At 39.6% G+C, this 25,231-nt stretch overlaps 1 protein-coding gene across 4 annotated transcripts in view; it reads left to right on the top strand.

Annotated features, from left to right (window-relative positions):
- Window positions 1-24,643, top strand: part of LOC131037554 (uncharacterized protein At2g34160) — a 52,839-nt gene extending 28,196 nt beyond the window's left edge. The window contains exons 2-6 of one of the 4 annotated variants that reach the window (XM_057969750.2): window positions 21,918-21,966; window positions 22,134-22,196; window positions 22,444-22,508; window positions 24,279-24,322; window positions 24,498-24,633. In XM_057969750.2, the coding sequence (XP_057825733.1) occupies window positions 21,918-21,966; window positions 22,134-22,196; window positions 22,444-22,508; window positions 24,279-24,322; window positions 24,498-24,519 (243 nt within the window). In that variant the 3' untranslated portion in view covers window positions 24,520-24,633. Of the gene's footprint in view, window positions 1-21,917; window positions 21,967-22,133; window positions 22,197-22,443; window positions 22,509-22,605; window positions 23,099-24,278 lie in introns of those variants that run through there. The other 3 variants (XM_057969751.2, XM_057969749.2, XM_057969748.2) reach the window with 3 other exon arrangements.
- Window positions 24,644-25,231: the final 588 nt, after the last annotated feature.

Genomic DNA, 25,231 nt, shown 5'->3' with positions numbered 1-25,231 from the left:
GTTGTGGCGTGAGGAGGAGATTGGCATGGTATTTCTTTGTAGGTAATTTGGGGCAAGATAAATCAGCGCTTGGCTTCTTGGTAGGTGTTGTGACATATTCACACATCGCCCCACTGCAAATGGGGACCCCTACTTTTTTTGCTTTCTGGGGTTTGCTTTCTAGGTGTTTAGGGTTTGTCTGTTAGCCTTTAACTTTTGAGTGTCACAAGGGGGATCACCTGGATAGCAGGTTCTACTTGAGTTAGGTCAAGTTGGAGAGTGATGAAGTCTGGAATGTCTTGATCCTGAAATTTGGCTAAGTCTGGAATGTCCTGATCCTGAAATTTGGCTAAGTCTAGAATGTCCTGATCTTGAAATTTGGCTAAGTCGGGAAAACTGAAGAATCCTCTAAAAACTAGATTTTGCAATATAACTCCTAGAGGTCTGAAACCACTCTCAAACATCTTGAAAGTATATATGGAATATAACTTAAAGTATAAGTGACATTTCCTTCTTATACTTAAATGTTATATTCCATAAAATGATCCTGACGGAGAGTCTAAAATGTCAAATTTCGCTCCTGACCCTTCCAAAGGGTCCAAAGCGAATTTCGCTCCTAACCCTTCCAAAGGGTCCAGAGCGAAATTCTCCATAAGACATTCTAGTTTGACCCAAACTTAGAACCAACTCGTTCCCAGGCATCTTTGAGGGCAAAACACTTGTTTGGATGGAGAAATGTGAAAATGAAGACAGGATTTTGGCCAAGATTAGGAAAATCGCTCCTGACCCTTCCAAAGGGTCAAGAGCGAAAATCCTTATACACCTCAATTTATCACTTATCAAGACCAAGTTCCTAGTTTGCAAGGCACGTGTGGAGGTGTTTTTGAATGTTCTTGCCTTGAGAGGGAGTTGGATGATTTCAAAGATCAAGATTTTGCTTAAAAACTGATTTTCACTCCTGACCCTTCCAAAGGGTCCAGAGCGAAAATCAATCTAAGACTCATTTCTTGCCTTATTTGACCAAATTTTGATTTGCAAGGCATTTTGAAGGGAAGAGTGGACATGTTTGGACTTTGGAAATGTTTGAAAACCTTGAAAAAATGAAGGATTCTAGCCAAGAAGGTGAATTTCGCTCCTGACCCTTCTAAAGGGTCCAGAGCGAAATTCCTTACACACCTATTTTTTGACCTTGCTTAGACCACAAACCTTGTCCCTTGGATGAAGATTGATGTTTAGCTACCTTCTTGAAAGGATTGGAGTTGAAAGGATAGAGGAAGAAGACTAAAAGGTAATTTTCGCTCCTGACCCTTCCAAAGGGTCCAGAGCGAAAATCTCTATAGCCCTTATTTTCTTCCTAGTTTTGGCCAAGTGTTGGTTTCTAAGGCGTGTTGAAAGGTAAATTTATGTCTTCTTTCCTTGAGAAGTGGTGGAAATCAACTCAGAACATGGATTTCGCTCTTGACCTTCCAAAGGGTCCAGAGCGAAATCCTCATTTACCCCCCTTTTTTTTTGCCTAAGACATTGAGAGGTGAAGTTTCCAAGCTAATTTGGTGGTGAGTGGGCTTGATTGTGGAGAGGAGAGTTGAGTTAGATCAATTTTGAAGATGGATTGGATGAAGGAGGTGAGAAATCAATCAAGAATATGGATTTCGCTCCTGACCCTTCCAAAGGGTCAAGAGCGAAATTCTTGGAAACTCATATTTTCTTCTTGGAGATGGTCTAATTCTTGAGTTTTATGGCATGGTTAGAAGGACTTTGATGTGTTCTTGCCTTTGAATATTGGATTGAGGTAATGGAGTAGCCAAAACGAGCTCAGGAGAGAATTTCGCTCCTGACCCTTCCAAAGGGTCCAAAGCAAAATTCCTAAAAAATCCTTATTTTCCTAGCAAAGTCAAGTCAAACTTGGGTTTTTGTAGCTTGGATGAGTGTCCGGATTGGTTTTCTATCCTTTTGAGGTGAATGCAACTTGAAATGATGGAGGAATAAGCCTAAATAAAGAATTTCGCTCCTAACCCTTCCAAAGGGTCCAGAGCGAAAATCCTCAAAGTCATCTTTTCTTCCAAATTTTGGACAAAACTAAGCTTAGACAAGGGTGTGAAAAGGCATTTGGATTGCCTTAGAGTGGAATTGGGTTGCTAAGGATGCAAGTTTTGAAGCCTAATGAAAATTTCGCTCCTGACCCTTCCAAAGGGTCCAGAGCGAAATTTCTAAATTCTCCTTTTTTCCTTGCAATTTAAGAAAAGAAAGGGTCAGGAGCGAAATTTCTAAATTCTCCTTTTTTCCTTGCAATTTAAGAAAAGATTTTGGTTTTCATGACTTGGATAGGAGTGAGGCATGATGTTCTATGCCTTGGAAGGATGTTTGACCTTCAAAAATGTGAATTTTGAGCTAAAGTTGGAATTTCGCTCCTGACCCTTCCAAAGGGTCCAGGGCGAAATTCTTATAGGGTCTGTTCTTGGAGAAAATCTTGGGCAAGTTTCATGTTGATATGTTTTCGTTGATGACTTAAGTTGAAAATGCTATGTTGAAATGAATTTATCATGTGTCCTTAATCATCTTTTTGTTTGTCTTGCAGTTACAAGGACGATCTTCTCCAATCCGGCATCAACAAGGACGACCTCCTCCAATCCAGTTTCATTAAGGACGACCTTCTCCATCTATCTTCCAGTCCAGCATTTGAAGGAAAGCATTACCAAATTGAGCATCAACCAAGTGTCAGACAAGGTGGCATCCCAGTCATCACTCCTCCAATCGGGTTGGTCCACCTCAGCGTGTCCAGATTCAATGCACCTGACTCATGGGAGATGGCACAAACTTCGATGTACCTACCCGGTTCTCCATTGGTCGAATATTCCAGAGAAGACATGTGTCCAAACAATGCAATTATTTCATTGGCCAGAATTGAGTTTGTTGTAACAAACCCTAATTAGGGTTTCATTGTAAAATCTTGGCCATTGATCTCAAATTGATCCAAGCCATTGAATTGTATTGTGGGCACTATATAAGCCCTGGCTCCTCATTTGTAAAGGCTAATAGTTGGTCAGTAGTTAGAAGGTGAATAGTTAGAAACAATGAATGAGTCAGTTAATAGTATAGCAATTAGAGTAGAATAGAAAGAGAAGGCAAAGATTGTTGCCAAGATGTTGTTGTAAAAGGCTTGTAAAACTTCATTGAAGAAACGGTGAAATCTATGGGTCGATTCAACAATTTCCATGGTCTTTATACTTCTCAGTTTTGATTTCATGTTATTAGATGAGTGGAAGAAATGTATTTGATTGATGGTGAAATTTGTATATCCATACTACTAGAAGTTTGTTGATTGCAGACTTGCCTTGTGTAGTCAACTGGAATCATTCAGCTTAAGCTTAACTTCAATTGTCGCTTCTTCACTGATATGCATCAACTTGATGGTGTCTATGCTTATAAGCGATGATCCAAACATTATAAAGCTTTCCTCCGAAGATCGCACTAACCTTGTGGAGATGGTCCTGGGATGTCAAAACAAGCCTTAGTTAGAATTTCACCAAAGGTTATTCATTGCTCCTACATTCTTAGTGTCAGAATTAGATCCTTTCCTTGCCCTCATCCTTTTCCTTTTTTTTCAAAATCTAGGCCAGTGAAATCTTGTGATTCCAGCAAATCAGACGTTTAAGTCACTGAGTGTAAGTCCCCTTGTGATTCCAGCAAATCACATCATACCACAGAGAGCTTATCCACACGTAGAGATCCTACATACAAGAACCTTGGAGTTACTCCGACTGATCCTTCGGCAAGATCTTCAGTAGTCGGGAACTTTGTTCAAGAGAGGATAAGGTACCTTTAGGTATTTTATTCTGTGTTCGCATGTGCATAAAAACACATCAACATAATTGGCGGTAGAAGGAGGGCTCAGCATTTGAACGTTCGATCCTGTCAAGTCACATTGCATTTGAAGAAATTATCCAGAGCTTTTTACCCTCCTCCGCACTCAACAAAATTGAAGCAGAAGAAAGGAGGGCGAATGCGAACTCTTGAATCCAAGGAAGATCAGTGGAAAGCCTTTTTCAACGCTTGACGGAAGTGATATAGAGAAGGAAGGTGATCGCTGGATCATCAATTGGACTTGCGAAAGAAGGAAGCATGCTGGAACCAATTGAGCTCTGAAGTTGAATCTGAGATATTCAAGATCTCTCCTATTCCAGAAAATCAAAAAAAAGTGAAAAATAGAAAATCCAAAAAAAGTGAAAAATAGAAAATCCAAAAAAAGTAAAAAATAGAAAATCCAAAAAAAGAAAAAAAAAAAAAAAAAAGAAGATTTCTCAATGGAACAACAACAGTTTCACAAGGAGCAACAAGTTGATTTCCCTGAACTTTGGTGGAGATTAGATACACAACTTTATCCACGCAGATTGTCTGAGTTTGCAAGACCAAGGCAGTGTCGAGTCCACGAGATAGAGGAACATGATGAAATGCATTGCTTGAAGTACTTATCAAGAATGGAATCGGTAGCGCAGGGAAAAATCTTCTTTTGGGATGTCCCCAGGCCAGAAACAGAAGAAGACAACTTCAGTGTCCCAGAAAGCAACGATCCTCTTCTAAGCTTCTTATGGATGATCGAGAGTCAGCTCATTTTGAATGGTGAAATGCGTTTACAAAACATATTGCTACCATTGTGGTGTAGAATTCACAACTCACCTCACTCTGAATTTACTTGCTCAGTATGTGAAATGGCTATCAATCAAGTCAGAAACCAGTTTGGAATGCCAACTTTGTCCGAGGAAGAATGTATTATGAACAGATCCTGGGGTGCACATCTCGCAGCCGAATTCAGGGGAACCTATGAACAAGACATTGCTTCGACATTTGATTGTGAGAAGGATCAGTTGTACGTTGACGATACAAATGCACCTAACGAACAATGTATTACAGTGGATAGCTCGCCATGCCATGCACATGAAAAGGAATACCATGAAACAAAAGTTGAAGAATCAGTTGAGAATACTCAAACAGTAATAAAGGAAGATCCAGGAGTTGAACAAGCAATTAAAGGAGAAGATAACTCATTCCTTGAAGACTTCTCGTTTATGCTACAAAAGGAGATCCTTGAGGTTGAATTGCAGGAGGTTTCAAATGGCATTCTTAAAGAAGACAATCAAGTTGAAATATTGAACAAAGAAATACAAATCATCATAAGTGAGACCAGGTATGAAGAACAATTCAAAGGGGCGCTTGAAGATTTCATCACCATTATGCTATTTGAGGAGGCACTCAAAAGTCTTGTAGAGGAAACACAAATGGAATCACTGCCAAATTTTTTTCAAGATAACCAAGTTACTGTGAGTGATATGATCCATCATCAGCTCTGACCTCCCAAAACTATGCTTGAAGAAGTATTTGATCAGCTAGAGGAGATGTTTGAAGCTCAATCCATCAAGGAGACTCTCATTTTTGAGGATATGCTAACAAAATTTCATAAAGATGCCTGGTTTATGCAAGATATCTCAATGAAAACAGAGAATGTTGAGCTATTCAAAGGGGCGCTGGGCTTGTTTCAAGAAGAACTTCTTAATCAAGATCAACATGTTGTGGATGCTCATGGAATAGTTCATCATCAATGGCGACCTCTTGAAGCAATTGGTGATCTCGCTTCCGACAATGCAGTTCCATCTAAGCACGAACAATGCCAGGTTGCCTCTTTCCTTAATCCTAGCCTTGAAAGTTATTATGATTTTGATTATGGGGATTTTGAGAAAACAACTTGCATCTGGATTGATCACGGTCCTAACGAATTGCCTCAGTTGATCATTTTGAGTGAAAACCTACTTGAGTATGAGAAATGCATGGTGAGAGTTTGCCTTTCCGTATTTAAGGATGAATTTGCTCGACTGAGAACCATCACGTTTGCCATGCTCTTGTTGCACAACCTAAGAAATCATGTGAAGTCATGTATATATTTTGCTTCTTTGAGTCGTGTTGAGTCTGGGAGTCTTGTATATAGGTTTAGAGTAGGTTTTCTTTTCGTGTCTTTGGTTAGAGGTCTTTTGAGCCTTGTTCTTAATTCGCCTCGAGTCATTTGACTCATGATCCTGAGTGGCTCAGATGGTTTAGTTGTTTGCCTTCTTTAGGAAGTTTGCTTTTGGTGTGTGCTATAGCTTAGTTTGCCTTGGGTTAGTCTGTCGGTCGTTTGCTTTAGTTTAGGTGTCTTGAGTGGGAGCCTCCATCTTGTGAGAAATGCATTTGTGTTGTTGCTCAAACACTGGCAATATCCTAGATCTTATGTTAGACTCATTTCTTAGATATCTATTCATGAAGTGCTTAGAATCCGAGGTTGTTCCTCTCCAGCTTTATCATCTGATCAGGACCTGTACTTGACTTGGAAGGGAATCATTTTTTGTATCTTGATGCCGACATCTGTTGATTACTATATCTTCACACATTAATAGACTCCGAGTCATTATGGTTTTCAGGCAAAGCTGTGATTGGTGAAAAATCTAAAATCTGACTTCAGTGCCACCGCAATCCTCAAACCCTAGGAAGCTTCATTGCTTATGAGCCAAAGGAATTGACAGAATGAAAAAGCAATATCAAAAGGAAAAAATGGGAAAATGAAAGAGAAAAATGAAATGAAATGAAATATCAAAATTGGCTAATGGGAATATACGGATAACTCCATCGGGGCTATGGACGCCTGACTGGCAATGGAGCAATGTTGGTGAGCTTGCGGCGATAACCTCGTCGGGACTATGGACGTCCGACTGGCAGCGAGGCTCTATCCGGGATGCTTATGAAGTTCAGATATACTATGTAGCCGATCACAGGGGAACCTGAAGGTCATGATTGTCTTGTTGAGAGGAATGAATACACTTGCACACACCTGGGTAATCAAAGAATAAGTGTCTGGATGTGGTTTGAGATTTTCCTTCCACTTTGAGTACATTTTCTAATCTCTTGATTAGCTAGGTTGAATTTTCCGGAGGTTCTAAGTGTTGATTGAGTCTTTATCTCAGCAGGTACACTTTACGCTGGAAGTGGTGAAGACTTTAATTCAGCCATAGCTGGTGTTCTTGGTTTGTGTTCATCATCTACCCTTCAATTGGCGCCATTATTGGATGTAAGCACATCCCCAGTGCGTAGGGAATAATCTGGATATTATAAATCAGAAATTTGCCTGGTACGATTTGTATCAATTCTGATTTAATTGAATGTTCTTACTTGTTTCAGCTTCCTTCCTTATTTGTTGTTCTTTATTCATTACTTGCTTATATTTTCAAAAAAATACAAAAAGAAACCAAACATTCTGCAACTTCTCTCTATTCTGTAAGAACATCAACAAAATCACAGGAAAATATAGTTTATTATTTTAAAAATTACAGCAGATCAGCAAGGGGATCCATCAGGGATCTTTCAGTGGTATCAGAGCTATTTGCCTGCCAGCCTATGGGGTTAAGTTTTCTTTTTTCTATGCATCCGGGAAGAAGTGACATATACAAATATTATACCCGCGGAAGAGCTCAGTACGAGCGTGAGAGGGGAAGAGAACAGGAACCTATTATGGCAGATGAACAGGTGGGCGCTAGAGTAAATCAGGCTAAGGAAGACAGACAAGAGAGAGAGATGATGAGGACCCTCATCACTACCTAGCCCAGGATTGTTTAGACCTTAGACAGAATACATGTTACCTTGGAGCGGTTGGAAGTGGATAGACACAGAGGCAGACGGAGTAGATCAGTGTCTGTGGCTGGAAGCCAGCATAGTCATGGATGTCATACATCAGCTGGGAGCTCTCATCATTCCCCTAGGTGTGAGAGACATCATACACTAGTTAGGGATAGACCATTACTTCCTCGGTTTATACCAGGTGAGCAGCCGGTACAGGTAGAGCCACTAGAGGTGGAATTTCAGGATTCAGTCAGGGCGGCTACAGATGAGTGGAGAGCCCTACCCCTAGAGGTTAGGGATGTTTTTCCTTTTCCTCAATATTGTGCACAGCGTAGAGATACCGCAAGGTTCAGAGGAGACCGGGGCTATAGGCCTCAGCAACAGAACTATGACCTCAGTAGAGCTACTGGGAAGATCACATTGGCTACATTTGATGGGACTAGTGGTAGGAGTGCACGAGCGTGGGTGCACAAGCTGGATATATATCTATCACTGAGACCCATGCCTGAGCGTGATGCTATTCAGTTTGCTTTCTTGCATTTAGATGGGGTTTCCTATGACTGGTGGCACCATGGATTGGTCACCCAGGACCACGCCATGATCCACTCCTATGCAGAGTTCACTGAGCGCCTCATTTCTCGATTTGACCGTAAGGACACAGAGCTCTATTATAGGGAGTTGGCACATATGAGACAGACTGGGCATGCAAAAGCTTATGTCAATGAGTTCCAGCGTATTGCAATTATGGTGCCTGACATGCCCCAGAGGCGTAGTGTTATGTTATTCATTGAGGGACTGTAGGACAGGCTTAAGGGAATGGTACGCACCTTCAATCCAACCACCCTTAAGGACGCCATAGATGTGACGTTGAGGTTGGATACCACTCCTACTTATCAGACAGATAAGAAACCTTTTAGAGACTCACGACCTCCACAGAAGGCCAACACCTCACAGTTTAGAGATGGACAGTCAGCTAGACCTCCTAGGATGGACTAGGAGACACAGAATGAATTGAGGAGGAAGAAACTATGTTTTTCCTTCCAAGAGCCTTGGGAACCCGGACATCGTTGCATGGGTAAGGGCAAGGTTCACTTGATTGAGGTAACATCCGAGTTTGGGGATGAGGAGATACCAGACACTGATACTGAGGACAGCCCAGAGGAGACTATGCAAGAACAACCGCAGTTGGAGATAGACATTCCTGAACCTTTGGCAGCAGCGAAAGTGACTATGGCTACCCTTTCCAGTTATCCCAGATTTCATGCCTTTCGATTGAAAGGTACATTACTGGGGCAGCGAGTCATGAGCTTGGTAGATACAGGGGCCACTCACAACTTCATTGATCAGAAGTTGGTTGAGCGGTGTGGGTTACAGTCTGAGGTATTTGATGGTTTTGGAGTGAAGGTTGCGGATGGTGTAGTTTTGGGCTGTACTAGGAGGATTCCACAGCTTAGCATTCAGATGGGGGATTATACCTTGACAAATGACTTTTATATTCTACCTCTAGAGGACTATGATGTGGTTTTGGGCATGCAGTGGTTACAGGGTATTGGGAGGTATATTATTGATCACCACCGCATGCAATTAGAGTTCCTGTCGGGCGGGAAGAGGATAATTTTGAGGGCAGCTTCAGACGGTGGACCTAAAGAGGTGTCTTCGCGCAGGATGGAGACTATTATTAGACATGATGATGTGATTTGGGCTACACGTTGTTTGGTGAAGTCCAAAACACCTACACCTCAGGATGGCAAGGCGTTTCATGTTGATATTCAATTGGTGATGGACTAGCATGGCAGAGTCTTTGGTGACATACCTCCTGGTGTACCTCCAGATAGAGGGTTTGAGCATGGGATAGAGATGGAGGATGGAGCTAAGCTAGTGATTACCACTTTGTATCGTCATCTTAGAGCATACAAGGATGAGATTGAGAAGACTATTCATGAGTTGTTGGACATGGGCTTCATTCGCCCTAGCTCTAGCCCCTTTGCTTCTTCTGTGGTGCTTGTTAAGAAGAAGGATGGGACTCTGCGGATGTGTATTGATTACTGGGCATTGAACAAGAAGACAATCAAGAATAGATATCCTATTCCACGCATTGATGAGTTGTTGGATGAGCTTCATGGATCTATCTACTTCTCTAAGATTGATCTTCGTTCAGGCTATCATCAGATTCATGTACGAGCAGAGGATGTACACAAGACTGCTTTCCGCTGTCACTATGGGCACTATGAGTTTCTGGTGATGCCTTTTGGCCTTACCAATGCGCTAGCCACTTTCCAGTCCTGTATGAACCATATCTTCAACAAGCAGTTGAGGAAGTTGGTTCTAGTGTTCTTTGACGATATCCTGATTTACAGTCGTACTTGGGAGGACCATCTCAGACATGTTGAGGAGGTACTTAGCATCATGGAGAGTCAGTCTCTATTTACTAAGTTGTCCAAATGTGAGTTTGGACTTAGAGAGGTCTTATATCTGGGTCATGTGATCAGTGCTGATGGGGTGAAGGTGCATGAGGAGAAAATTCAGGCGATTCGTGATTGGCCCTGCCCTCGGAACATTACTGAGTTACGTGGATTCCTCGGTCTATGTGCTTACTACAGGAGATTTGTGAGGGGCTTCTCTCAATTGGCAGCACCCCTGACAGACCTCACAAAGAGAGGAGCTTTCAGATGGACAGAACATGCATAGGGGGTCTTTGATAGACTCAAGGAGGTTATGAGCACTTGTCCAGTTTTGGCACTCCTTGACTTCTCGCAGCCATTTGTACTTGAGTGTGATGCTTCAGGTGTGGGCATTGGAGCGGTGTTGATGCAGAACAGACATCCCATTGCTTACGAGAGTAGGAAGTTGCGTGATAATGAGAAGTTGTATTCTACATATGATAAGGAAATGTTGGCTATTATGCATGCATTAGCCAAGTTCAGACAGTATCTTGTTGGCAGAAAATTCGTGGTAAGAACAAACCACAACAGTTTGAAGTATTTCCTTGATCAGACAGAGCTCAATGATCGTCAACAAAAATGGGTAAGCAAGATCCAGGCCTATGATTTTGACATCGAATTCATTAAGGGAAAGAATAATACTGTTGCTGATGCACTTTCTAGGAAACCATCACTTGCTGCCCTATGCCCATTGAGTGAGATTTCAGTAGATTGGAAGGCTCAACTTTTAGTTGAGTACTCCAAAAATCAGCATGCTTGTGAGATCATGGATGGATTGGTATTGGATGATAGGTATAGTGTGGTGGATGATGTCATTTACTACAGAGGCAGGGTATATCTTGTTTCGGGTTCTCAGTTGAAGGAAGAGATTTTGCATGCTTACCATGATACTCCTACCGCAGGACACCCAGGGTATGGTAAGACTTACAGGGTGGTTCAAGAGAGATTCTCTTGGAAGGGTCTCAAAGATGATGTTCTACGTCATGTCCGTGACTGTATGACGTGCCAGTAGAATAAGTCTGAGCATACTTTTCCTGCTGGTTTGTTGCAGCCCTTACCTATACCGGAATAGAAGTGGACAGTGATCTCTATGGATTTCATTACAGGTCTTCCTCGGGTTCAAGGGAAAGATTGTATCTACATCGTAGTGGACAGGTTAACTAAATATGCCCACTTCTTTCCTATTGCAGTTGATTTCACAGCATCTCAGGTAGCTGAGCTATTTTTCAGAGAGGTGTTTAGACTCCATGGCCTCCCCAAGACCATAGTGAGTGACAGGGATAGCAGGTTCATGATTTCTTTCTGGCAAGAACTTTTCAGGCTCGCAGGTACGAAATTGACACCTAGTACCAGCTACCACCCACAGACAGATGGGCAGACCGAGATTGTTAATAAGTGGGTTGAGGGGTATTTGCGCAGCTATGTGGCAGGACAACAGAAGGCATGGGTGCGTTGGTTGTATTTGGGCGAGTATTGTTATAATACTACACACCATGTCTATTGCTATGACTCATTTCAGAGCCCTCTACAGTTACGATGCATTATCTTTTGTTGATCTGGCTGTAGGTGATAGCAGGGCTCCTTTGGCACAGGATTGGTTACAGGAGATCCAGGATATCATGAGATCTCTCAGGGAGAATTTGCAGCAGGCGCAAAATCAGCAGAAGGTCTACGCTGATCGACACAGGACTGAGAGGGTATTTTAGGTGGATGATATGGTTTTCCTAGGTCTGCAGCCTTACTGGCAAAGCACCCTTAAAAGGGGTGGAGCTGAGAAGCTCAAGCCTCGTTTTCACGGGCCATATAGGATTCTCAGGCGTGTTGGAGAGGTTGCCCATGAGATTGAGTTACCACTTGGCAGTCAGATTCATAATGTGTTCCACATGTCCTGTCTAAAAAAGGCACTGGGGCAACATATTCTAGCATCTCCCGATCTACCTCCCTTGGATGAGGAAGGTAAGCTGACGTTGGTTTCTGAGGAGATCTTGGAAGAGAGGGAATGCCAACTGAGGAGCAGGGTGATTCGGGAGTACTTGGTTCGTTGTAGGGGTCTCCCCATAGAGGACGCCACTTGGGAGGGAGAGGCTATTTTGCAGCATCCAGCTTTGTAGTTGCTTGTGGGCAAGCATCTCCGAGAGGGGAGGACTGTCATGTCCCCTCTTTAGCTCTGTCTAGCAGAGACATGTGAGCTAGCCTATTATGTTGTCTTGTAGGCTAGCAATGGTGGATAGAGAATCAGTCAGGATATTCAGTGTTTGGATTTGGTGTTTCTGGCAGTAGTAGACCAGTTTGGAGCAGTTCCTTGATTTTAGGAGGCAGTTCCTACATTTTAGGAGGCTCTTCCTACTTTTAGGAGGTTATGACAGCATCCAGGGTTGGGGTTCCATGAGACCATTCCTTGGTTTCAATTTTAGGAGATTTGGGTGTGTTTCCTAGTTTCTAGGAGCATCCCTAGATTTTAGGGATGAGACTGCCAATTGATCCATGATTTCCGACATCAGTCACAGACAGGTGACAGGTTCAGTTTTAGGCTTTTGGTGTGTTTCGAGCTTTTTGTAGCTATATGGGTTATATTTTTAATATATTTAAATATTTCCTAAGTTAGCGTTTTAATATTTTAAATAAGGCTATGTCTATAGCCATTTCGGAGTAATAAGGGGTTTTTGGCTTCATCTGGATTCGTATGCCCATGTGTTATAGCTCGTTGGAAAGGTCTTGAACTTTTCTAAATGATTTTCACTTGCCAGGGTCCTTTTGGCGCTTGGAGTTATTTTATATTGAAAAAGTGGTGTTTTTTCTATACTTGGGCGCCCAATATTGGGAAATATGACTTTATATTAAAGCTCACTTTTCATATATCTTTAGGGTTCAATTGGAAGGAAAGAGATATAAGGAGAAGGAAACCTAATTTCTCATTATCTTTTACATATTGAAAACTTGTTTGGTGCAATATTGCTCTGGTAGAGCAATTCTTCAATCTGGGACGCAAACCCCATGATTGGTACTGGCTGGGACGTAGCCCTCAGCTATTGATTGGCAGTGGATTTTGGCATTGACATTATTGGTCAGAGTGTATGCGCTATTCCTTGTGGAGATTCAGATTTCTTGGTGAGGGTTTCAGCAGGGTGGTTGAATTTCCCAGCTGGGGCGTGATTGTTTCAGCTTGATGCCACCATTACAGCAGGTACACTTTACGCTGGAAGTGGTGAAGACTTTCATTCAGCCATAGCTGGTGTTCTTGGTTTGTGTTCATCATCTACCCTTCAGTTGGCGCCATTATTGGTTGTAAGCACATCCCCAGTGCGTAGGGAATAATCTGGATATTATAAATCAGAAATCTGCCTGGTACGATTTGTATCAATTCTGATTTAATTGAATGTTCTTACTTGTTTCAGCTTCCTTCCTTATTTGCTGTTCTTTATTCATTACTTGCTTATATATTCAAAAAAATATAAAAAGAAACCAAACATTTTGCAACTTCTCTCTATTCTATAAGACCATCAGCAAAATCACAGGAAAATATAGTTTATTATTTTAAAAATTACAGTAGATCAGCAAGGGGATCCATTAGGGATCTTTCACCACATTGCAAATATCTCTTCATATTAGTAATTAGCTCTACAAATTGTTTGACCAAATTACTCAAAGAGAAAAGTAAAAATTTTGGGTAAAACTTCAGAAAGGGATATTAGAATGAGTTTCAGAGGTTCCTAGAACCATTAGAACTCCCAACAGGGTTCTCGGTTTGCGACAAATCCCCAATGTAATGTCCCCTTTTGTAAATGCCCTAGTTTTTGCCCTAGATCATAATCCCAACTAAACTAAGAAATGAAATAGAGATATCCTTTACCAATTAGGTCCTGATTGAAACCCCTTAATCATGTTAGATATAAAATTGATTTTTCCTACTAGGGTTAGGAACATTATCTTAATCATTATTGTAGTTTACATAATGTGCATGTGAGATTCGTTTAAGGCTTTTCCCAACATTCCATCCACACTATGAAGCACCTGAGAGATCATACGAGGTGCATTGAGCCTATCCATCAAGCCTAGGAGCTCATTAATGGCACTTGCTATTCAGCCTCCCAGCCACACTTGTGGTTACCACTACTTGAATGGACCTTTTTGCTACTTGCCCTCCTCATATGTCCTACCTCCCCTCCATAATGGGATGGTGGATTGACTATAAGCTTAAAGGAATCATCATTAATTATGTATATCTATATATATTAGAAGCCATAGATTATCTGCATACATTCCTACTACCTATGAAGTGGATAACAATTCAACCAGATCAGAATCTATGCATTATGCATCAGTCCCAATCACTTATATAATGCACAGGGACTGTAGGATGAATATTATTAGTTCAGATTCCTACTTGATTGATCCCCCTTATGCTGCTTATATAAATCAGGTCTGCTGGTTATACTCAGGTATATATTAGTGTATGTCCAGTATAGTTCACATATCTTCCTCCCAACATTTATCTCACAAAATGGCCTCTTCTAATATCTTGTTTCATTGTGAGACATACCCTTTCCATCGTGACTGTTTGGCCTTTCATTTTATCACTGTTCTTTCATTTAGCATTAACACGTCATAATTATAATCGCACATTTTGATTTATTTGTTCTTAACAACCCTTTTATTTGTGCTGCTTAACGTCTGTTATCATTGTTCTTCTTGCTATAGTCGGCTCTATCATTAACCCGCCACTTTTTCTCACTGCTCAGGTGAACTTCATAGATCTTCACTTGTAAACCTCATGTATCTGCACTTTTATTTGCTCATAAGGTCTTCTCGGAATACCTTCAGATCTGCTCACATGTTTGTACTATATCTATTATAAGTCCACTGCATGCTTCCTATTCACTTCTGCTTATTACTGCTCAAAATCCAATCATATTCCATTGTCTATTCTCTAACCTCCTGCTTTAGCTTCTATATATAGTATATACCAATTAAATATGGCCAAGGGATGCATCTCTATGAGGAGGGAGGACTTGCCTTAAGGAAGGCAATCTTCCAAAAGGGTTGGCCCTGCTTTGCCTTTGGTTCCTTTTTATTCTTAATTAAGATTATGTTCCTCTTAGCCAAATAACAAATCGCTCTCTTAACTAAATTCCGTTTGCCTTGGTCGGCCTTCCTCATCCAGTTGCAAATATAAATGCAATAAAACCTAGGTCGGCCCATAATTGGGGCTTAACTTGGGTCAGCCATAATAATATTATTTTTGCCCTTTTACTTTAAATGCCTAGGGTTTAGACTTATTTCATATTGGGTCTGATGTGACATGTCATAGTGGGGACATGACACCCAACCCCCGATTTTGTGAAATTGCGTGAGCTCGGAAAAGGAACCAAAGCATGATGGGAATTAATCAATGCAAAACCAAAAGAACAAAAGACTTTTGGAGCTGTAAATTGGCTCTATGTGTGTACTGTGTATCAATAAGAAAATTGTCAGTTTTCTCATTATTTTTATGTATGAGTGAATTTTATCTTCTCTGTGTGTATGTTGTGTACTGTGTATCAATAAGAAAATTGTCAGTTTTCTCATTATTTTTATGTATGAGTGAATTTTATCTTCTCTGTGTGTATGTTGTGTTATTCTAGTTTTCAAAGCTATTTTTAGATGACTATTCTCTTTTAGTGCCTTGTCAAACTTCAACCTCTATGCATACCTCTAGAAAATGATACTATAGAGAATTGTGTGGATGATTTTGGTGATTTCTTGTGCATCCCCTCAGCAGGAAGAATCACACTCTAATCTTGATGCATCACTCCTTTCATTTTTGTTTTCCTCTTTCCCCTTTTCCTTGGAAAATTGTTAGTATAGGGTTAGTTGTAAGATTACTCAATGCTAGGTTGGACCAACATTGCTCCATCTTATTTTAGAGAGGTAACCAACCCTGTATTTGGAGGCTTGGCTTCATTTAGCAGTGGCCCACACCTTCAAGCCATTCCCATGTTTCACTAAGCAATTGGATTTGGAATTTAACAAAGGGTGTAGTTCAGATTGACAACAATTACCATGCTAAAGCCTAAAACTTGATTTATATAGCTTTTTCCACATTTATAGAGTGTGAACATGCAAACTAAGGCTTGGCAGGTGAAATGAATAGATGAAACCCTTCAATTTTAAAGAATTGCATGCATGGAGACATGTTTGCTGGTTCTTTTAGGGGGTGGACAGATGGTCAATGAGGAAGAGATGTGTTTGCTACAACAATTGGTGTGTTGGCCTCCTATAACAAGTGGTTAACATGTTTAAATGGGAGCACTTAGTTTTGACACCTACATGCAAGCTCCTCTTCTTCCCTAGGATGCCCTAAATCATCATAAGTACAAGTCCATGGTACTCCAAAACCAATAGAAACCAACTTCTTTTAACAAAGGAACTCCTTGATTATTCTTACTAGTAAGCAATGTGTGTGCGTGCGTGTGTGTGTATGTAGTATGTACATATTGTTGATATGCATTTTATGACACTTCGAACACAAGATAAAGTATTGAATACTCTATCCTCTCTTGAACAAAATCTTCTCAAATGATGAGTGCTAGGATCACTTGAGATGACTCCAAGGTTTATATATGTTAGGTATTGACCTGTGGATAACTTCAATGGTTAATGTGATTGCTGCTCTTCCAAGGGGACTCATGTAGTTGTTCTTTAGGAGACGAACCTTTTGATCACAAGGAATGCTTTATGATTCTAATCTTTCAAATGATATGCAATGAATCTCTTTTCCTACTACTACAACTACTAATGATCGCTTGATAAAAAGTGCAAAAGGATTAAGGGTTGAGGAATGCTAAACTAATGCTAAGAATGCAAGGACGATGGATGATTTCAAGTGAAATTCAACTAAGCTTTGGTTTGACATGCGAGGAACAACTCCACAAAGCTAGTGCGATCTTCTAAGTTAAGCATATGATATTCAAATCACTACCAAGGACATAGACACCATCAAGAGGATGCATATTAATGAGCAAGTACAATCAAAATTAAGTTTGGCTAAAGGAGTTCAGTTGACTACGCAAGATACTTCACATTCAGCGAAATACTAGTAGTGTGAACATATGAATTTCACCATCAATCATGCACATGGATCTTCCATTCATCTAAAATGCTTAAGCAAATTTACTCTATTTTTTTGTGTTTTTTAAGTTATCTCTTAAAAGGATGAAGAAACAAGCAAATGCTCCAAACACAATAAGTCACCAACACTTCAATGATTTTATTATTTTTGGCAGCAGCAAAGCAACAACTCTTTAAAATTCTTCTAATCTACTCTAGCCATCTGCTAAAAAATCTACTTGCTATTGAACTATTGACTATCAACCTTTACAAATGATGAAAGCAAGCCTTATATTGTGCTCTCTATACAATTTGAATGGCCAGGATCAAATCCGCATCAATGGCCAAGATTGAAAGATAGAAACCCTAATTAGGGTTTGTTACACCCATTACATAGCATTTAATGCTTGACCAATGATAAAATTACAACAAATAGGACACATGTCCATCCTTGAATGATTGACCAATGAATGATGAGGTTAGGTACATCGAACTTTGTGCCCACTTGTGGTAGTTATCCTCCTCATTGGATGAGTCAAGTGGATTGAATTTGGATGCTTTGACTTGGAATGATGCGAATAGATAGGTGATGACCTCAACACCACCTTAGCTACTTGCTCCTTGTAACTCATCACAAGTGTTTGTGATTGAGGCATATCTCTTGATACTTAACATTTCCAAGTGCCTGCAGTGATGGTGGAGGGAATGAGATTATGGTGGGAATTATTCCCAAATTGCATCATCTGACCTGACTTGATCAGCTTCGCCTTGAAGCTTCCATCTCAGATTACTTTCTTGCTATACTGGCAATGATTCGTGGATATCTGGAGGAAATTCAAGATAGTTGTATGCCCCCCTTTTGACGTTGATCTTTATTCTTTGCCTTGTAGCGTTTTTCTTTGATGCCTCCATGATGTGACGTCCCCCTCTTACATCCATCACTGTGAATGTCTTTGATCCCTTCAAATTGTAATGTCTTCTCTCCATTCTTCCATGTGCTTGTTTCCTTTCATTCACTACCTTCTCTCCCGTGCATGTCTACACCTTTGATGCTCTTGTTGATTCAACCTTGAAGTATGCTGATCCTTGCCCTGGTGATGTTACCACAACTTCACCTTCACTTGCAATCAGACCTGCAAGAGGCAAATAACACATTATTACATCGCAAGCTGTAAGAAATACTTACTAATTTTACACAGTCAATCAAATTCCTCAATCTGAAAAGTTTACTTCTGCCACTAAGGTTAATGATTTAGGACTGATTTATCTGATTTTAGGTCTATTCCACTTCTGATTTTTATTGATTTCAGGTCTGGTTCACCGATCTTTGAAGTCTGATTGCCCATGTTCTCAGTCTGAGACTCCACCTTTTGTAGGTCTGCTTTTTTGGATTCCATCAAGTGGTCTACAAACTTGCTGCTATTCATTACCTACCTAAGCCATGGATTTGGGAGGCCATAGGAAATATCCTAGAGTAGGCTGGGGTTTTGAAGGGTCATTGACAGTGCAACATGGCTGGGCTTTTCATGGCCAAGTGGAAGTGATCATTAATGGTCAGGGTTATGGGGGGCACTGGCAGTGTCTTAGAGAAGGTCAGGGTTTTGGACCTCAAGTGGAAGTGCAACCAAGACAGGCCGTGGATTTGAGCCCCAAGTGGAAGTAGTAACTTCCTCTCTTGCTATTATGTTTTCCTTCATTTATTCATCACCTTCAATCCTTTGTTTGATCAGATGTTAAAATCATTCTTACCTTTCTTCATAAAAGAAACCTTATCTTCCTTAAGGTGGCAAGAAGGCAATATATTCTTCTTGGCATCTTAGGCCGGACCTTTCAAGGCCAAGTGGAAATCATCCAAACATGGCCGGGCTTTTCAAGGGGCACTGGAAGTGCACTCAAGTAGGCCAGGCTTTTGATCCCTAAGTGGAAATGCTATATGCTTGGTTGTGGATTTTGGGAGCAACTGGAAATATCAGCAAGGTGATTGGGCCTTTTAGGTGTCACTGACAATGACCATAAGGTGGTCATGGATTTTGACCCCTATTGGAAGTAACAACCGACTCCCTTAACCATTTGCATCCCTTTATCATTTTGGTCATTTGCACGTTTAAACGCTGAAAGCATTCTCATATCTAGTGGCACTAACATCATTCATTAAGGCGACCTCAAGCTGGGTTTTTGAGTGCCAAGTGGAAGTGGCCTAAAAGCTGGTTGTGGATTTGGGAGGGTCATTGGAAGTGACTTCAAGATATCAATATAACTTGCTCAATGAACTATTCAAGGCGTTTAGCAGACTCTGCCAATCTCAAGCAACATTATCCTTCAAAACATTAAGTGTTCAAATTCACCAAGTATTGATCTCAACAAAATGAAGAGCATGCACATCCTAGTCGGGCTTTTGATAGCCAATTGGAAATGCAAGGTTGGTTGGACTTTTTGGGTGCCACAGGAAGTTGATGTGAAGGCAGGTTGGGGTTTTAGGCCTGAAGTGGAAATGAGCAAGGAAGTCCGAACTTTTCAAGGGTAAGTGGAATCATGCCAAGCAGGTTGGACTTTTGGAGGGTCGTGGGAAGTAACTCCAAGAAAAGCTGGCTGGGGATTTAGGCATCAACTGGAAGTGAAAGTGAACAAGTTCATGGATTTGGGGAGTCATTGGAAGTGACTTGACTTGTTCTAATTTTCTGATTGTAGCACTTCATCCATTTCATGAGTTCCCCATTCACTCATCAAAGTAACCTCACCATCAACAAGGCTTCTTCATTATTTCTTATGCCCTGACTACCCTCCCACCATGAAATGAGATGGCATAGGCACAAAATGTTTGGCCAATGGTGCCTTCTATTCGTCACTTAAGTAAGCAAGGTGTGCTTGACAAATTCTATTTCTTATTAAGATGCACATATGCCAATGATATTGATGATTCGCCAATGTCTAATATCGATCTCCCCATCCATGATAATTGAGCAACCCATCCTTAGCCAACTTTGGGGTGGTGTGAAGTTTATGGTCTCTAGGGAGGGCATATCAGGACTAAGGGTAGGGATAACATGGCCCATGAAATGAGATGGCATAGGCAAAGAAAAAACTGTCCAATGGTGTGCAACAATTAATTTATGAATGTGTTGTGACCTTTTTACACATTGCCCCATTGCCTGATATGCTTTCCCTAGAGAACATGAACTTCAGAGTCCACACCACCCTCCTTGATAAAGAGCACCCTCCTTGATAAAGAGTATTCTAAGGTGAGTTTGTTGATGAAGGACATGAGGCAAACTTGGCTAAGGATGGATTGCTCAATTATCATGGATTGGTAGACTGATATTTGACGTGGACAATCATCAATATCATTGTCATATGTGCAACTAGATTTTGGACATTTCATTTAGTAAGAAAGAGAAGTTGTCAAACACACCTTTCTTACTTTAGTGACAAGAGCTCAATATTTCAGCTACAAACATCCCCTTGATAGTCATAAGTATTAAAAATGTGATTATCCTGAGGGCTGTCACTAAGGAGTTGAAGGTGACTTCTTTTTTTCCATTTTAGAAAGACAGATTACCAAGCCTTGATGATTCCCCAACCAATGTTTTGGCATGCGATAAAAATGGATTTATTGGAGGTGATCAAAGAAACCAAATGCAATAAGAATATGTTGAAACATGAAGCCCTGAATTCCTTCTAGAAGCCATGAAGCTTATAGAAGAAGTGCTTCTACATGAAGCCTTGAAGAGAATAAAGATCTACTTAGAGAATATATGTAAGCTTGATTTGATCATGTAAAACATTCAATAAAGTACACTAGTTCATGTGACTAATGTGATAAAATATTAAAATGCATTAGCTGATGTGGCTACCTGTCCTCTCTAGTTCTTCTCTTTTGCATATTTTTTCACAAGTGTGTTGAAAAATGTCTTAGAACTATCCCATGAAATGGGTTTGAGATTAAAACACAAGCTTCTTGTTGCATATTATGATATTTTTTGAGGTTTTGTGTCAACTATGTATAAAAAAACTGTAGGTACTTGCTGGATCTAAGGAATTTTAGAGATTTGTAACTAGTGAGAGTTGTTTTTCTTGGCAAGTAATTTTGAGTAGATGAGCAATTAGTCGATGAAAGGCTTTAACTTCTATTTTTTCTTCAATAATTGATTTTGATGCCCTTCTGTAAAGAAAATTTAGTGTTTATCGTGTCACTGACATTTGCAAGGACTTGCTTGGAGCAGTAATTTGTTGCTATTGATATTATAAATGATTGTGCGGTACTACGATTTTGCTTTCTCCTTGACAATATTAATTTTACCATTATAGGGGGAATGGATTGCACATCTTGTCCATCCCTTCTGATAGTGGCCTTGCTGATAGTCTGACTTCCTTCCACTTTCACATGTTTAGGTATATTAGATTAAGCGTGAGTAGTGGGCTTTCCTGCTAGTCCTGTCAGTAATTTGATGTGTGTTCGTGTAAGTTTTTGGCTACATTAAGTATACTAAGACATAAATATCAAGCTGTTCAAGTTCAATAGTTTTATGTTTTTTGTTTTTATATATTAAGAGGTCTTAAATTTTAATACATTTATCACTTAGATGGGAGGAGTCACCAGGCTGGTCAGCTATAAACAAATTTAGATCACGAGGATGTTTCAGGAGAAACATTGATTTATTCTATGATTTAACAGATGTTTATTTCTGTTGGATGTATTGCCGTAAAGTGTATGTTGGGTGCTTGAGAATTACATTTCTTGCCATCTCTTATTCATTAACTATGATGTTATTGCAGAGGTATTTGAAACATTGTGATGAAGTGGAGCTATCGGCTTTAGGAAAGGGTACATACACATTCATTGAAAAGAAACCGTAGTGCAGAATTCTATTATAATTTATCTGCTGTTTGTATGGTGACAAATTAGAAAAAAGTAGAGATATTAATTAATGAACATTTTTTAGAAGCTGAAGTTGTAAAATTGCTGATTCGTCATCTTTATTGTTGCTGCAGCTATTGCCACAGTTGTTACTATAGCTGAAATTTTGAAAAATAATGGTCTGGCTGTAGAAAAAAGTAAGTTTCATCCAGTCTTCCAATCATACACTATTCTGTAGTTCAGTTTTAATTTGTTTTTTTTAATTAATTTACCATGCATTATATTTTTGTTACAAAATATTTTTTCTGATTGAATAGATAGCTTGAGAAATTTTAATTGTATTAACTTTCTTTTTCAGGCATTCAGGTTTCTTTATGCATGTTTATGCGTGTGTGTGTTGAAGTAAATTTTTAAGCTACTAAATTGATTAGCATTGTTGTGAAGGAATCTTAACCTCAACGGTTGATATTAAAGATGAGACAAGGAGCAGACCGATCCAGAAGGCCAAGGTAAAATTCACTACAGTTGTCAATGAAATGAATGTTTCTATTTCTCTATTAATTTTATGATGTGGGGTTGACTGCTTTTACTGCCTCGACTTCCTAGTTTGAAATAATATTAGGGAAATCAAAGGATTTTGAGGAGTTGATGGATGCTGCAGAGGAAAAGGTGCTCGTTGATAGAGACGAAAACAATCAACAGTAAAAGAGGACAGTATATTGGTGCTTTGATATTCTGTTAAATAAACATATTGGATGTCAATAGAGTAGTTTGTTATGGTCTGTGGTATGGTGGAGGAATACCTGTTATTAGCCTGCATAATTTCAGCTGATTAGCACAGGGCTTCAGATGATGGGGGTTAGAAACTGGATTCTCTAGTTCATCAGATTTTAGTTACCTCTCTGTGTGTAAGCTCAAAGTTATACCTGCCTTTTAAGATTCCTGTAGATTTGGGATTTAGTCTCATAGAGGAGGTCTGTATTTTCTTATGTCGACAATGTAAAACAATGGATTTTAGTGGAACTTTATTTCTGAATTTCTTCTGATTTTAAGTAATTCCAGTCAATCTTCTATGCATTAGTGGCAGATAACTATTCAATTTAGCATTGTTTTTGTGCACATGGCATGCATATTTGTTGTTCTGGAGGTAAGTTCATAGTTTTGTCATGAACCATTGTAGAGGGAAAAGTTCTTCGAACAGACTAACCTATCCATTAAAATCACTTACTAAACACATAGTTGTAGTATCACAGAACACACAGAACATAGAAATGAAGACCATCATCTATAACACAGGAATACTCTAAGGATCATTACATTTATATAAAAGCTTTTAGTGCATGGAATAACTCCACGGTGATATGCTCACGTCTGCTTTGATAATCTCCTATCTTACAGAATGATGACTTGTGTCTATTGGCAATGTGTAATATCTGGAAAGAAATAAAGAAATTATATTAATGCCCATGGATGACCAAAAGTAGGTTAATGGGAGTCAAGAGTGCATCAGTTTACAAAGAAAGTTCTCAGAAGAGAATCCTAGAGAGGCCCCACAGAGGCAAGAACCAAAAATGAAATACAAAACAGCAGGGGACCATCAACACAGGTGATCAAGAAACCCATACAAATAGCCAAGTAGGGGGAACAAGATTCTCAAAGAACATAAGCTGAGGAGTACTGGAGAGAGGAGGTCTTATTGAGTATCACGGACTGGACCAGACATGGAGTTGTAACTGGTGTCATCATCGATCACTGTGAAGAGGCTGATGCAAGATCTAAGAATGCTCATAAGGGAGTGCCGAAGGCCAGGAGTGGGAAAGAGTACAGCCAGAATAGTTGGAACAAACTGTATATACAAGATTAATATATCCCCTCTTGGCTAAAGACAGGTCCTAATACAACTTACATAAAAAACATACTACTAAAGATAGCTTTTAATTATTGTCAAGAACTATATACAATCAAAGAGTCTACAATCTTACGTAAAGCTTTTCTCCCTAGAAAATCTTAGTTTATTGCATGAGTTTGTACCATGACTTTTGTCTGTATAACCATCAACTAGTGACAGGAATTTGCAGTTCTAGTACCCATGTGAACTTTATTTGATTCAAGGCTTTTAAGAAATTTATATTCATGTGAACTTTATGTTATTCGAGGCTTTTAAGAAATTTATATTCATGTGAACTTTATGTGATTCAAGGCTTTTAAGTAATTTATATGTAGTCTGAGACAGTGCTCAATTTGTTCACTAACACTTGCTTAACCTGTCTTGCTTGTAGAGAACTGGTTTCTGTTCATTAATCCCTTCAAGCAGAAGAATTGCGTGAGACTCTTGTGCCTGGTTTATATTTTAGAACCGGAGTTCTATGTTTGCGTCAAATCACTATATTTGGAATTATTTTTTTGAGTTTCTCTACATTTTGGATAACTGTTATAGTGCTAGTCAAAGTGTATGTGTTCGATTCCTATTCGTGAAATGGTTGTGATGTCTATTGCAGAGGGATGTATGTTGGTGGTTGAAAATGTGCGTCTCTTAGTGTGGACGTATTCCTTTCATGAAAACACACATCATATGAAGGAGTGTTTGGTTTTACTATCTTATACAAGAAGCAAGAGAAATTTGTTTTAAGTTGATAAAAGAAAGAAGAGTAAGGAATTTATCTAATCTTTAAAAAAGAATTGAAGAAGAAATGCCACTTATATTACTTCTCTATTAATAATTTACATCTATATCTGTAGAATTTGTAGCGAAATCCCTTTCTGAATAAGCAAGGAGAGAAAACACCCGATGTTTTGCACCCATGCTTAAGGCTTACGGAGTCAAAATTATTACATATCCATCTTAACTGTGGTTTAATAAAATGTACTAAATATTATCTGAATAGCTTCAATACGGATAGACTGAGTGGAGAAATATCATTTTGAAAAATTGCTCAACAATTTAACTTCGGCAAGAAGAAAGGAGCAGTGAGCAAAAACACATGCCTGTGACTCCAGTAAATAATGCTTATCATCTAGAGTCACCAAGCAACTCCACTTCAGGAATTTCTTTTTGGAAAGAACATAAAAAATTCATCTAGAAACCTAGATCACAAGTCTCTAGGAGATGTGCCTCGCCAAAATATAACTAATTGATTCTTGTTTTGCAAAAGGGGGCAGTTTGGATCAATGCCATTTTCCACAGGATTACAAACGTTAACTTGAGAACTGTAGTTTGAATAATCATCACGTT

The sequence above is a fragment of the Cryptomeria japonica genome, chromosome 6 (genome assembly GCF_030272615.1).
Source record: "Cryptomeria japonica chromosome 6, Sugi_1.0, whole genome shotgun sequence".
Classification (NCBI taxonomy): Eukaryota; Viridiplantae; Streptophyta; class Pinopsida; order Cupressales; family Cupressaceae; genus Cryptomeria; species Cryptomeria japonica.
The sequence above is the reverse complement of the archived record's forward strand: the minus strand, read 5'-3'. Positions and strand labels throughout refer to the sequence as shown.